Source organism: Urocampus carinirostris, chromosome 18 (assembly GCF_059441175.1).
Source record: "Urocampus carinirostris isolate Australia breed hairy pipefish chromosome 18, RoL_Ucar_1.0, whole genome shotgun sequence".
In the NCBI taxonomy this organism is placed as follows: Eukaryota; Metazoa; Chordata; class Actinopteri; order Syngnathiformes; family Syngnathidae; genus Urocampus; species Urocampus carinirostris.
In genome coordinates this window covers 2378352-2393971 of record NC_142366.1, presented here as the reverse complement: position 1 = coordinate 2393971, position 15620 = coordinate 2378352, and the positions used below count along the sequence as shown (strand labels likewise).

Here is a 15620-nt window from a genome sequence, read left to right as displayed (position 1 = left end):
AATTTGGTTGTAATTTCATTTTCTGAAAAATCAATCGGTCACGGAATTCTGTAAAATAATATAATAATCAGGTTTGCAGGATTTCTCTTTACTGAACGCCTAATATTGATAGCTATCAAACAGCTAAAAAGCTTGCTAGCTAAAGTAGCTAATAGCTAGGCAGCTACGATAACTAGATACTGCAAGTTGCTGTATATACATTTACATTAAGAAAATAAATCTCCACCCGCCACGCCCCTTTTCTCGCCCAAAATGCCTAATAACAGGGTACGTACGGGTGCTTGAAATCATTGATGCTTTAATTTTAATGTTGTGTTTTCAAGGTTTGAAAGGTGCTTGGATTTTGGGTGAAGTGTTTGTAAATGCTTGAAATTTTTGCAACTGGAAATGTAAGATACATACAGTATTACACTCAGTTTACCCAACACTTGTGATGGCAAAATGAAGCCCCATAAAGCAGTGAAGCCCTCAAGGGAAATGACACACACACACACAAAGCTTCAAGATGATTCATAATCTCAAGTACGTCCTCACGCGGACAGAAAAATGTATAAAATTCTTGTTTGAAATGCAAAGCGTGTATTAAGAGTGTACGAGTGTATAATTAAATGCTCTCTGTTACTTTGTGCTAATGCAACAATTGAAAAGTGAGTAAAATAAAGGAAGTATTCTTTTTTTTAAGCAATCGTTTTTCCAAAGCTTTTGGACCCAGGCGGTTTCTTTGTCTCTGCAGAGAATTTCACTTGCTTTCGAAACAACCCTAGGGCCTTCAAACGTCACCGCTCACGTCATCAACACACCTCGACTCGCGCTTTATGAACCACTCATCTAAAATACTCTTCACACGCTTCAGGGATTAGAGCCGAGGAGCATGTCACTACAATTCCTATAGAACATCTTTGGGGCATACTCAAGATAAAAGGTAGTGAAGCACAAAATCCTAAATATCCTCCTGCTCTGTCATGTGTGTGGAAGAGAATTCCAGTGGCAATTTGTGAGGCTCTGGTGAAATCCATAGCCACAAAGATTAAGGTGGTTCTGCAAAATCAAATTGGCCACACAAAATATTAAACTTCAGGAACATTTACTTTAGGGTGTAATCACTTTTGTTACCAAGGGTTTATCTACTAATAGCTATAGTTTGAGTTTTTTAAGGGAAACATAAATTTAACTTCTATATAAACTTTACACAGACTACCTTTCATTGTGTCAAAGCGATCTTCAATGTTGTTCAATAAAACACAATGATAAAATATCTGAAAAAATATTTACACACATATTGCTCAGATCCACATATATTTAGATTTACTCAAGATCTAAAAATCACAAGTCTTGATAAATTATGGAAATAAAAATAAATTGTTTATGCAGATCACAGAAATATTTGTGAATCTGCAAAATACATGATTCATAGTGGATTTCTTCTTTAAATGGTACCAATAAAATTGGAAAATTGACTTTGAAAGTCTTTAAAAACAGTTCAAATTTAGATATTTCCAGATAGCATGAAAACAAGTAAAACAAAATCTAGCAAGATTACTAAATAGCTGAAAAAGTAGGAAGATATCTAGCCACAAAGCTAAAAGGGAGCCAGCTATCTAACTAAAAAAATTATATGCTCATTTGCTTTATACAATCCATAAATTGGAATTTAGTATGTTGTATTTTCTGTAAAATAAAACAAATAAAAGACAAATAAACAAATGATTTTCATACACAAAGTCGCATTTTGCTCTCTTAAATGCTTTAAAATAACTAACTTTAAAATAACTTGAATCATTTTTTTTTGTTCATGAAGCCAATTAACTGGAATGTATCAATTTAAATTTCGAAAACAACAACTTATAACGCAATTACTAGGTTAATTATTAAAAATAGGGGCTAAATAGACTCAGTCAACCATCATAAAAAATGTCACTGGGAAATCAACTTGACCAAGCACTGGTGAGCCATTTTCAGAACAGGTCCGCGGGCACCTCAGCAGTCCTGAGGGAACATCACGAAAAGTCTCAAGGGCTGCACGGACCAACATAATAACTACGTTGATGTCAATGACAGTAAAGAAAGTTATATTTCTAAATAACTGATCGTGACGTCATCGAAACGCAAAAAACCTGTAGTCAGAAACAGCACCGTGCAAATGTGGGAACCTTTTTCCCCCTAAAAAACCGGCACTGCGCATGCGTGATGAGCCGGCAAGCGCTCCGTCTGGGATCTTAGCGTGCAGGCGCAAAAGCACGACATTAACACCATCAACTCCGACCGCAACGAGAAAGCCACCGGCGGCCGCGAGATCCAAAGTTCGGGCGGCCCTAAAAAGCATCTCGACGGCTGACCATACGGAGGTGAGAACCGAGCCGAGCCCGCCAAGCAGCGCCGCGCCCGCGCCCCAGTTCGCGGGGATGGTTGCGCGTTCTCGATTCCCGCTCATGGCCGCCCGCTCGCTCCTTCGTGCCTCTCGCGTGCCTGCGTCTCGCTCCCGGGGTCGGCCGCGCGCAGACGACTACCGAGCCGGGTGAAGAACACAATCGAGTCGGCATGCTTGAGTCACACTTTCGACGTTTTATGCTAATGTCGCTATAAGGCCGCGCGGCCGCCATTGACGGCATTAAAAAAACAACGAGCGTCAGGAAAACACCACCGGGAATGACACAAATTCGCTCTGGTCGTTTTGGGGCCTAAAGTGGGATTAGCGTCGCTCTTTGACGAGTTTAGGTCAAGATTCGGCGTAGTAACAAAATGTTTCCCTTCCCGGCTCAGTCCCAGACGGTTCCCACCTCCATTCAAACGCCTATTATACATGTTGTGTTCGTAGTTTAGTTTCTGTGTCCCTTTAACCCGTTAGCAACCGCGGGCTAATAGTTAGCTTTAGTTAAAAAAAAAGTATGCGCGTGACGTCACATGGGCACGCAAAGAAGCTTGGAGGCGCGTGCCCGCGTTCATTAACAATCGCTTCAACATAAAACTTAACAGTTTTGCTCAACTATCCTTAGTCTTATCTTATTTTCCCTTATCTAATTTTCATCTTCAGTTTTTATTACATTTTTTTTTACCAGGGAGTGGCTTGTCAAATCGAATAGAATTATCTTCATTGTCATTAGTACTAAAGTTGTGAGACATTAAATGCTACGAGATTAGACATACACGACCCCAACAGTCTTCTTCCGTGCTTCCAGCTCAGAACATTCAAGTCAGGTAACATTTATTTGTATAGCCCAGGGGTTGGGAACCTTTTTGACCCAATTCGCCATAAAAGTAAAAATGTACGTTTTTTTTTTGAGAGATCCACAACATATATTTTAAGACAAAATATAACAAACCTGCTCTCCACACAAAAGCAAATTGTTAAGCACATTTTATTTTACTTTGGGACGTTTGATTTGATATAATCTATAAAGAGCCTGCGACCCATAACATTATAAATACACGACTTAAAATTTGTCCCCCTCCCGCCGTTATTTAAGGTTGTGGATGCTTATTTTGACAGTTTTGTCCTAAATAATGATGTTAAAAAAGGTGCAAGCAAAGTTATTTTGTAAAAATGTCACAAAATACCGCAAACGAGGATACCGACGTATTTATCTTCATTGCTGGTGGCACTGGGCAAAGTAAAGAGAATGTGGATCTGTGTATTCCTACCGCTCACCCAATTAAGTTGCTCTAGGTGCTTTGCTAGAATTTTCTTGATAAAATGTTTGTTTTAGGTCAAAATTGATTCTGCGGCTTTTCATCATGAAGTGTTCAAACAATGTAGATATTGTGTAATGAGCTTCCATATAAAGGATTATTTAGCGATTCACAACCACAAAGGGGTCTGTTTGTGTGACACCTCGACTGTAAACATTAGTTAAAACTATATCTTATATATACTGGAACGAATCATTTGTGCATCAATATTGCCTTGGCTTCATACGTTAAAAAGATTGCACAAGTTCCAGTGTTCATTTTACCTCTGAAAAGTGATGGGTCCCGGGGACCTGCATGCTAAAAAAATCTATGGGTCCTAACAGAGATCTATGGGTCCCCAAAATTTAGTGTTATCGAGGTTGACATTGTAAATCGGCGACAAATATATAATATAAATCTATATATTCATTCAGTTTTTATCATCACAGATTATTGGTAATACAAATCATTTATCACTTCAAGATTTTTCAGTTCACAACAATATTGTACATTTGACAAAATAATATTGCTGAAATAATTATATTAATCTATATTTTCATTTAGTTTTAATCACAGTTAATTGGTAATACAAAGCAGTTATCACTTCAGATTTTTCAGTTCACAATATTGTACATTATACAAAATAATATTGCTGAAATATTAGTCAATATATTAATGCAGTTTTAATCATCACAGTTAATTGGTAATACAAAGCAGTTATCACTGCTTTTTCTGTTCATATATTCTTCGTGGTTTGCTGTCCCGCCACAGTTGTAATGCCTTCTCAAGGTCCAATCTATTATCATCCTCCTCATAGCATAACCAGGAATATAATTTAGTCCATTTTGGCAGAGAAGTCCTTTTCTTGCTAGTATTCTTTTGTTTATTTTCTTTTGTCGAATCGTTCGCTTCAACACACATGTTTTCCTTGCCTTCGCGATCTTCCGAAGAATTTCTCGGCTGTTTTTTCGTGCCGGAATTATTGCTGTTATCAATTTCGACTTATTACTGAGACTGAAGAAATGACCAATTTTGTGTTGTATTTCACCTAATACGAATTGTTTTTTCGGAGCCATACTCAACCTTCACCTTCACTCAACGACAACCACCACAACAATGACGTAATCTCGAATCAACGAGATCGCGTTTGTAGAGATCGGCGTGCAGACAAAAACTTGAACCGCGTGACCAAAACAACAATGGCGGATCTGCCTGACGAAAAGTTTGGAGTGCGGTAGATCTTTGTTGAAAAAAGTAATCAGGTAATAATGACAATTTTGTGTCAAAAAAGTTGCGTCCCAGGGACACACGTTGATTTTACACTATGCGTCCCCAGCAAAAATGCGTCTAGGACGCTGGGACGCGGGCAAACGAGAACACTGAAGTTCTATAATATCTCTGAGCCATATGTACTGATAAAAAGAGTGATTTTGGCTCATGAGCCATAGTTTTCCGACCCCCAGGTATTGCCTTTAATCACAGTTTCAAAGGGATGCACAGGCCACAATTATAACATCCCCTAAACTGAAACCTGGGTAAGGAAAAGCTAAAAAAAAACCTGCATGAGGAAAATGAAAAACCTTCAGAAGTGTCCGCACATGTCCCCTTAAGGGCTGCAATGTCAACAATAAGCATAAGTGATTGGCATTTGTGAAAAACTTTATTCGTGAAACTTTTTATGTTTGAGCAACCGAGGACTACCTTGACTCTCTTTTTTCCCCCTTTTTTTTTAATGTTATTTTGTTCCCGGCTGCTTTTGGCTGTGGCTTTTTCCACGTGCAAGGTGGATTTTCGCTGCGAGGAGAGGTTTCGAGCCGTGGTGCAGAGGGAAGTTAGGCTAACTAGCGTGGTCAACTGACGGGCGAGCTGATACGAGCAGGTCGACTTGAGAGGGTCTTGATTGGAGGTATTTATAGGGCCAAAAATAAATCATGCCTCGGACGAGACAGAGAATTTGAACAAAACTAGGACTTCCTTGCAAACAAGGTAGAATATATTACAAACAAACAGGATCTGCAACCTAAACTGTTGGTGGAGGTGAAATAACTTGGGATGCAAGTTGTGGAGAAAGATAAAGAATTGTAAATTGGAAACGAAAATTGCTGAGTTGGAGCAATATTCAAGGATGAACGATGTCATTGTGACCAGGCTGAGGATCAAACCCAACTTGTATGCAAGGGCAGCTTCGCCCAGTACCGAAAACAGGGTGGAGCCCAGCGAGGAGGCTGCTGCGAGTGCAGAAAAACAGGTGGTGGCGTTCCTCTCGTTGAAAAACATAAAACTGAACATGGATCACATTGAAGGTTGCCACCCTTTACCAATGAAACAGAGGAGTTTCCCACCTGTGATCTTAAGATTTTCTAACGGGAAGAACAAAGTCGAATTAATGAAGCAGGGAAGAAAACTCAAAGATACTAGTATTTATCATAATGATCACTTAATAAAGTAAATGCTGACATAGCTAAAAAAGCAAGATTCTTAATGACATAAAATAAAAAACATGTGGCTTAGGAACTGTAAAATATATATAAAACTTAATGGACCCCCTGAACTAGCTAAAGTATTGGTAATTCGGGAACTGAATGAATATGAATAATAGCATAAGTAAGTCAATGAATGTACAGTAACTAGAAGTGAGGATAAACTAATGTAATGTCGATTTAAACCTCATTCATGACAGATAGTGAAATAGGATTCAATCTAAATATATTAGACTAAGAGCTACCGGAACAGATGTTTTGAGCACACGGACTATAATCCTTTAGAACTGGCAGATCAGTTAAATCCGGATAACCATTTCTTATAAACTAGCTAAAAAAAATTGCAAGTAATACACTGAAAATGACTATAATTGTATGATTAAATCCAAAGGGAAATTCTCAATGATTCACCTGAACAATAGTATATTTGCAAACTTTGGAGTAATTACAGAATACTTGCAGCAGTTTGAGAACCCATTTATTATTATTGCAGTTTCTGAAACCTGGTTTAATGATGAACACAGAGTTGATTTTCATTAATAGAACTATAGTTTAAACTACATAAATGGATCAAACAAAGCAGGAGGAAAAGTCGCTATATACGTGCACAAGAATATTACGACAAAAAAACTACACGAATGTATAGTGGGCGATCTCTTTTTATTAGAAAATGTTTAGGGATATTGTGAGCTCGAGGATTTTTTAAAAAACTGTCATTACCTATATTTCATGTTGACAATGTCTGTATTGTCTGCATAGCCCTTAGAGACCTTTTGTGATTAAGGGCTCTACAAATAAATATTACTTGACAAGAGCTTCAGATTTAAAATTATACAAAACATGTCATTGGCGATCAATGATTTACTTGAATGTGTAACATTAGGACTTATAACCTAAAAAGGAGAAACATTCTAATCAGTTGTGTATACAAATCATCAAGCTCAAGTTTAAAAATCTTCACAAATTGGGCTGAAGAAACACAATCACCAATAACAGCAAAACACTTTTCATCTGTGGAGATTTCAACATTGACCTGATGAATCCAAACAATCATAAAACCACTGATGACTATATTAACAGAATGTACAGCATGAGGTTATACCCAACTATATTAAGACCTAGTAAAAATACTTCACACTGTGCAACACTTATTGATAGTATCATTCCAAATAATATTGAATTTGCTAATGTTAGTGGATTATTGGTCTGTGATATTTCTGACCACCTGCCAGTATTTACAGTATATGATGATAAGGTTACTATTCGGAAATCAACGATAGAATATGTTTACAAATGAGCAAGAACTGAAGAGACTATTGAATGATTTAATGAAAACTTAATTAAACATAACTGGAATACAATATATGGTACAGACGATGTAGATAGTGCGTTTGATACATTTTTGGAAATATTCAATACAGAGTATCATAAAAAAATGTCCAATGAGACAAATATTGTTGACAAAAAATCAGTAAAGCATACGTGGATAACCAAGGGTTTACTTAGCGTTTGCTAGAAGACAAACACTATAAAGGAAATGTATTAAACTAAGAACTAAGGGAGCTGAATCCCGTTATAAAACATATAAAAACAAATTGACAGGCATATTACGAGCTAGAAATATATTATACCAATTTATTGCATAGAAATACAAGCAATATTAAAGCAGGGATCAGAATTTTCCGCGGATTTCCGCTGTTTTTGAACCCCAAAGGTCATTCCCGTAAATCGTCTAAATTCGATGAGAAAATATTTTGGGGGGGTGAGGTATGATACGTGACTGTTTCATCACCCCAAGTTAGCATTTAGACCATTGGTCGATAGGTTCGCTGATAACCAATCAGCGGAGCTTTTGTTCAGAGCATTGGCTTTCTCAAACATGGCGCTCCTTCCGGTCTTTTCAAACGGTGAAATGAGTGTTTGAAAAAGTAAATATGAAAATACTAAGAAAAGAAGACGAGGCTTTTGTCTCCGAGATTGATAAAGGAATCAAGAATAAATTTAAGTGGTCATGGCTGGAGAAGACTGTCACAGTAAACGTTAAAATCGGCGCAAAGATCGAGGAAGTTACAGAAACTTTGAGCCAGTTCATCGCAAAGTGTGATGTTCCAGGGAAAGCAAAGTGTCTATACTGTGTCGATCTGATCAATTATGGTACGCGAGGTTGTGTGGCACTGATCGATCATGCTAAAATGAACAAGCACAAAGCAAAAATAGCTTGCCGGCGATCAAATTATGCACTCGGATCCGCATTTAAATTCGTCAGCCACCGGTTCAACATTATTGGCCGTTTCAAATCCTTCCACTTCAAATACTAGCAGCAGTCAACCACTGGTTCCCCTGTGTGACAGAAAATCCCAATCTGAGGTATTTATAAATCTATTTATGAAATGATTTTATCTTTTGTGTTTATACAATATTTAGAACAGTATAAACAAATTTAAAATTTGTTATAAACATGATTAAAATAGATTATTTTGTATCATCATGATCATGTTCAATATTACAAATGCTTTTAATGTCAATATATTATTATTTTTTAAATTTATATATATATATATATATATATATATATATATATATAATACATGGTTTCTGTTTTGTTGGATTTAATTCATTCTAGTGCAATTTTCACATAGCAAATAAGATAAATGCTGTTGACTTCAGGGGGGCTTTGCCCCCCTGAGCCCCCCACCGGGCGCCGCCCTGGACCCTGGCTATTTCAGCTGAAAATGAAAATCTCCATTCTGATCCCTGATTAAAGGTATTTGGGGAATATTAAATACCATGATAAAAGGTAATCATGTAAATAATGCATATCCAAACTATTTCACTGAAAACAACAGTGACAATTATTATTTAAATCAAATTGTGGAGGCTTTTAATTGTTTTTTGTAAATGTTGGACCGGAACTAGCTGCAAATATACCCAAGTGCAGTAGCCAATAATACGAGTTACTGATAAAAAATAAACCCAAAGACAATGTTTTTGTGTGGCGTAACCACAGTTATTAGACGTGGTAAACAACTGTAAAAATAAAATGTCTACTGTTTTGACATAGATATGGTATTAGTTAAGCAGATCATGCATAACATTGTGAAAACATTAACCCATATACGGAATGTGATCTGTCATTACAAACAGATACATTTCCAAATAAAATAAAGAAAGCAAAGGTTATACCAATATACAAAAATGGAAACAAACACATTTTCACAAAACTACAGATCGGTAACTCTTCTTCCTCAGTTCTCTGAAAAATTAGATAAACTATAAGAATAGACTAGAAGATTTTATAGATAAGCATAAATTGATTTAGGAAAGTCAATATGGATTTAGGGAAAACAGATCAAAATCAATGGCCATTATCGATGCAGTAGAAGAAATTACCAATAGCGTTGAAAAGAAGAGATACACAGCTGGAATATTTATTGACTTAAAAACAGCTTTTGATACCAATAATAATAATATACTGTGAAAAAAACTGGAACGATATGGCATCAGAGGAGTGGTTTTGGAATGGATTCAAAGTTATTTGCCTGGGAGGCAGCAATACAGTATGTGAAAATCGGAGTGTTGACATCTGGATTCTTGGACATCTGTTGCGGAGTACCACAGGGTTCGGTCCTGGGTCCAAAACACACACCACATAGCAGTTAGTTTTCATCTTGATCACCAATGAGAATTACAGAGGCTCCCCCACTTACAAACATTCAAGTTACGAATAACGGTATACGAACATTTTTTTCAGGATGTCGAAAAATGTCCGGCCATTGCTGTAATTTAGATATTGTATTGTGTGCACCTTTTTCCGAGTACAGGACAGTACTGTATGTAGTGCTTCTTTCCTCTGTGTGGCGCTGTGAGAGGTAACCCAGAATCTACCTCGAAGAAGAAATCCGGTTAGTACTTCCTGGTTCGTGTAGACATAACAACGTGTACTGTATCGGTAGTGCGCTAAAAACATTGACGTTTTTATTGTTTAATATCTAGTGCATCCATTCAATATGGTTGATGTAAAATGTAAAGAAGAGGCGAGCCGTTTCCTTTGAAACGAAAGTGGAATAAGAAAGCTTAATGCGGTTGAGAAAATGGTCGCAACGCTTTTTTCTGGCCACTTTTTGCCACGGAGGAGGACCTCTTCCAAAAGTAAGTTAAACTGAACTTTATCTTTTATAGAGCATATTATTTTATGAAATGTTTATTTTCTTAGGACAAAACAATACAGGTGACTTATGCAAGCCACAAACAAACTTGTATAAACCTTAAACATACAAAATATAGCACTGAAGCAACTTACGAACAAATTCAACTTACGAACGATGGTCCAGAACCCATCTCCTTTGTAAGTAAGGCAGTGTCCGTATTGTTGTTATAATTGATACTCTTATTATATAGTATGCTGAGAATGGATGGAGACAGCAATGATGGTGACGGTGAAAATGGTGATGATGATGACGACGGAGTGACTGTGCATCCACAAAACTAATGTAAACATGTATATTTTTGAGGTGTTGGTTATATGCAAATACACAAAATATTTACAGTAGCTATAAGACACAATTATTAGGGAAGTGGGGTAGGATCAAATACCATATGCTTCTTCTGATTCCTTTTCGAACATGTTACATTCACATTGTTTTGTTTTTTGGGGGCGGCAGTAGCTCAGGGGGTAGAGCGATCGTTTTAGGATTAAGGGATCCCAGTTCGAATCCCGGCCTATCCGTGTTACATGTCGAAGTGTCCTTGGGTAAGACACTGAACCCCTAATAAGCAGGTTAGCGCCTTACATGGCTGCACAGATCACGGCCGCTATTGGGAATGTGAAGCACAATGTAAAGCGCTTTGGGAAGTCATTGACTTGAAAAGCGCTATATAAATGCAGATCATTTCATTTCATTTCATTTTAATTGTTTCAAGTACAGGGAGTGCAGAATTATTAGGCAAATGAGTATTTTGACCACATCATCCTCTTTATGCATGTTGTCTTACTCCAAGCTGTATAGGCTCGAAAGCCTACTACCAATTAAGCATATCAGGTGATGTGCATCTCTGTAATGAGAAGGGGTGTGGTCTAATGACATCAACACCCTATATCAGGTGTGCATAATTATTAGGCAACTTCCTTTCCTTTGGCAAAATGGGTCAGAAGAGGGACTTGACAGGCTCTGAAAAGTCAAAAATAGTGAGATATCTTGCAGAGGGATGCAGCACTCTTAAAATTGCCAAGCTTCTGAAGCGTGATCATCGAACAATCAAGCGTTACATTCAAAATAGTCAACAGGGTCGCAAGAAGCGTGTAGAAAAACCAAGGCGCAAAATAACTGCCTGTGAACTGAGAAAAGTCAAGCGTACAACTGCCAAGATGCCACTTGCCACCAGTTTTGCCATATTTCAGAGCTGCAACATCACTGGAGTGCCCAAAAGCACAAGGTGTGCAATACTCAGAGACATGGCCAAGGTAAGAAAGGCTGAAAAACGACCACCACTGAACAAGACACACAAGCTGAAACGTCAAGACTGGGCCAAGAAAAATCTCAAGACGGATTTTTCTAAGGTTTTATGGACTGATGAAATGAGAGTGAGTCTTGATGGGCCAGATGGATGGGCCCGTGGCTGGATCGGTAAAGGGCATAGAGCTCCAGTCCGCCTCAGACGCCAGCAAGGTGGAGGTGGGGTACTGGTATGGGCTGGTATCATCAAAGATGAGCTTGTGGGGCCTTTTCGGGTTGAGGATGGACTCAAGCTCAACTCCCAGTCCTACTGCCAGTTTCTGGAAGACACCTTCTTCAAGCAGTGGTACAGGAAGAAGTCCGCATACTTCAAGAAAAACATGATTTTCATGCAGGACAACGCTCCATCACACGCATCCAAGTACTCCACAGCGTGGCTGGCAAGAAAGGGTCTAAAAGAAGAAAAACTAATGACATGGCCTCCTTGTTCACCTGATCTGAACCCCATAGAGAACCTGTCGTCCCTCATCAAATGTGAGATTTACAAGGAGGGAAAACGGTACACCTCTCTGAACAGTGTCTGGGAGGCTGTGGTTGCTGCTGAAAGCAATGTTGAACGTGAACAGATCAAAGCACTGACAGAATCCATGGATGGCAGGCTTTTGAGTGTCCTTGCAAAGAAAGGTGGCTATATTGGTCACTGATTTGTTTTTGTTTTGTTTTTGAATGTCAGAAATGTATATATGTGAATGTTGAGCTGTTATATTGGTTTCCCTGATGAAAATAAATTATTGAAATGGGTATACATTTGTTTTTTGTTAAGTTGCCTAATAATTATGCACAGTAATAGTCACCTGCACACACAGATATCCTCCTAAAATAGCTAAAACTAAAAAAGCCCCACTCCAACTTCCAAAATATTCAGCTTTGATATTAATGAGACTTTTGGGTTCATTAAGAACATGGTTGTTGTTCAATAATAAAATTAATCCTCAAAAATACAACTTGCCTAATAATTCTGCACTCCCTGTAGTAGCTTATCCATCTAAGTTTTTCATTTCTGTAGTGAGCCTAAACCAGAGGTGTCAAACTAATTTTAGCTTGGTGGTAGGGCTGTCACCATTATGAATTCCGGAGACGATTAATTGTCACACAAGTAATCACGATTAATACATATATTGTCGTTTTTTTACCCCTCTGCGTTAAATGCTACTATTATTATATGAGCTTAATCTTACATGTACTGTACACCGGGGCTCTCCAACGTGGTGCACCCGGGTGCCCCTGAGTACAGCTGAGGTGCCCGCAGACCTGTTCTGAAAATACCCCCACCAGTGCTGGGTCATTGTGATTTTCTAGTACAATGATTACTTATCTTACTTATCTGATTACGTTTCTCATAATATAATAATAATATTTCTTTGTATCACGGGGCGCAGACTAGTGAATTAATGGCAAAAAAGTGTGCCTTAGCTGAAAGACTGGTGTGTTTTCGGAGACTTACAATTAAAGTACTGTATTGCTAGATTTACACTGCAGGGAAATGGGATTTTTTTTGCACAAACTTGACCTGTATCCCAACTGTTAAAGTCCGTTTGAACGGAACATCTCCGATATTTTGGAATGTGTTTGCCCTGTGAAGGCTCGAGACTCATGTATGCGACCTGCACATAATTTATAGGTGGTAAACTTCATAATTCTGCCTTAAACCAGGCAGGAGGAAGCCAAGAATTCAACAACCACCGCGGAAGATAACACGGAGGGTCATTAAATCACACGTTCATCTATCTATCTATTTACCCTGGTAATATCCATCGAGAGGGGTGACCGACAGCAAGACAAACACATACACAAAAACAAAGGAGAAAAAAAGGGAAAAAGTAGCAAAAAAAAATCACACACAATTTTTTGGGGACCATAGCCAACCCAAATGCCCAAACACCCAAACAAGTCGGGTACCTCGGCACCCAAGTTTGTCATGCATTTGTCCCTCCAGATGAGACGGGACACAAGAAAGCGGCCATGTCACTCTGGTCAGGGTGACACAACACACTTCTGTTCAACAGCAGGTCCTGTCATGTTTCACTGGTTTACCCCTGCCCATCCCTTCGAACGCGTCCAAGCATCCTACTTTCCTTTCACAACAACTATCCACTCATTCCTATCACCAACAAGAGCTCGAGCTTCCATTATATTTAGACCTCTTTCCTGCAGTGCACTCATAACTCTATCCATCCACGTCAAACGCGGCCTTCCTCTTGGCCTTCCATTTACTTCTGCTCTGTAAATCCTCTTCAACATTTTCTCCTCATCCATCCTCTCCATGCGTCCAAACCAACCGAGTACTCTCTTATCCACACGCTTGCTCAGTTCCACTACTACTCCAGTTCTGTCTCTCACAATTTTATTTCTCAATCTATCCAATCTTGTCACTCCTTACATACTTCTCAAACACTTCATCTCAAAAACATTTAATTTCCTTCTCAAATCTGCGTTTAGGCTCCAAGTCTCTGCACGATACAACACAGTCGGCACAATCACAATCTCATACAGTCCCCTCATAACATCCATACTCATACTCTTGTTGCTCATCACTCTCCTCAGAGCACCCAAAACCTTGCTTCCTTGATTCACTCTGTGCAATACCTCGCACTCCATTCCACCAACTGCAGCCACATCACAACCCAAGTACCTAAAGCTTTCAACTTCTTCCAGCACCTGTCCATTCAACCATACTTCCAAAGACATGCCCACTCCAACACGTGAACACCTTACTCTTCCCAACATTCACACATAACTTACACCAGGAGTCAGCAACCTTTTCGGTGTGGAGTGCCACTTTCAAATTTCCTTGTAAATTAGTGTGCCACACCAAGATTAATGACTCGCACAACAATTTTTTTATATCCAACAGAGCTGTAATTTAACACCACTCCAAATATACAACATGGATATACATTGAAATCGTATAACTGACCAATTTTATCTTCCACTATTCTTGTTCATCAACAAACTAAAAAATTAATGTGAGCAACATGTGGAAAGGCCTGTAGACATACATGACTTCAACGATTCTTCATCAACAATAAACTACAATCAAAAAAGAAGTGATATGGACAGCTACCATACCATTCATCAATAAAATCCTATTTCAGAAACTATCAAAACTTGAAACACACACACACACACACACACACACATCAGGACTTTTTATTCAGGAGCTAGCAGGGGGGGATTTGCCAGGCATTTTACCTGCCAAAATCTGACTCCCCTGCTAATATGGACCCTGTTTGAGATCTAGATTTGTGACTTCTAGAGTAACCTTCTGTGACATAAATATGTCAGCACAGTGATTTTGAAGAGCTTCAGAACGTTTCTCATAATATTACTATTATTAATGAAAATAATAGTAGTAATAAAACGAACTAGATTTGTCAAAACACCTCTTCAGTAACACATCACAAAGTGGAGGTATTCCACTGTAGTTGGATCCTAAAGCCCAAAAAAATTGATGGGTTTAAAGTGTGTCTTATTTTGCAAACAGCATAGGCAGGGAAGTCCAATTTTAAATGGGAAAAAAAAATAGATTTGTTTACACCGCGGGATCCAATGCAACCAGGGTTTCATTCACAATAAAATAAATTACTTATGGCTATTATAGTACATCAAATAAAAGCTATTTGTGTACAATTAGTTGTGATCGTGGATATCATAGCGTGCATTGATTCATCTCCGGTGTTGGTGACTTTTTCCTCCGCGTTAACAAACGCATTTTGTAGAATACGGTCGCGCTTTATTGTTTTAATAAACGCGTTATATAGACTACAATCGCTTAATTGTTTTAATTAGCTCGCTTTATTGTTTTAATAAACTTATTACAGGACTGTCTCAGAAAATTAGAATATGCATGTAGTGCTCTAAAATCTCTTGGTACACAGTTGCATTCACTCTGGACTTGACGAAACACAGTGGACCAACACCAGCAGCTGACATGGCTCCCCAAACCATTGCTGACTATGGG

At 38.3% G+C, this 15620-nt stretch overlaps 1 protein-coding gene across 4 annotated transcripts in view; it reads left to right on the top strand.

The window, feature by feature from the left end:
* The window catches only part of zbtb14 (zinc finger and BTB domain containing 14), a 34227-nt gene that overhangs the window by 152 nt on the left and 18455 nt on the right, over positions 1–15620 (top strand). The window contains exon 1 of one of the 4 annotated variants that reach the window (XM_088322019.1): positions 2189–2345. The exons of 1 other annotated variant lie outside the window; for it this stretch is intronic. Coding sequence is in view for 1 of the 3 variants with exons in the window: in XM_088322018.1 (XP_088178144.1) it covers positions 10224–10295 (72 nt within the window). In the remaining 2 variants the exon portion in view is untranslated. Of the gene's footprint in view, positions 1–2188; positions 2346–2491; positions 3196–9697; positions 10296–15620 lie in introns of those variants that run through there. 2 more of the 4 variants (XM_088322021.1, XM_088322018.1) reach the window with 2 other exon arrangements.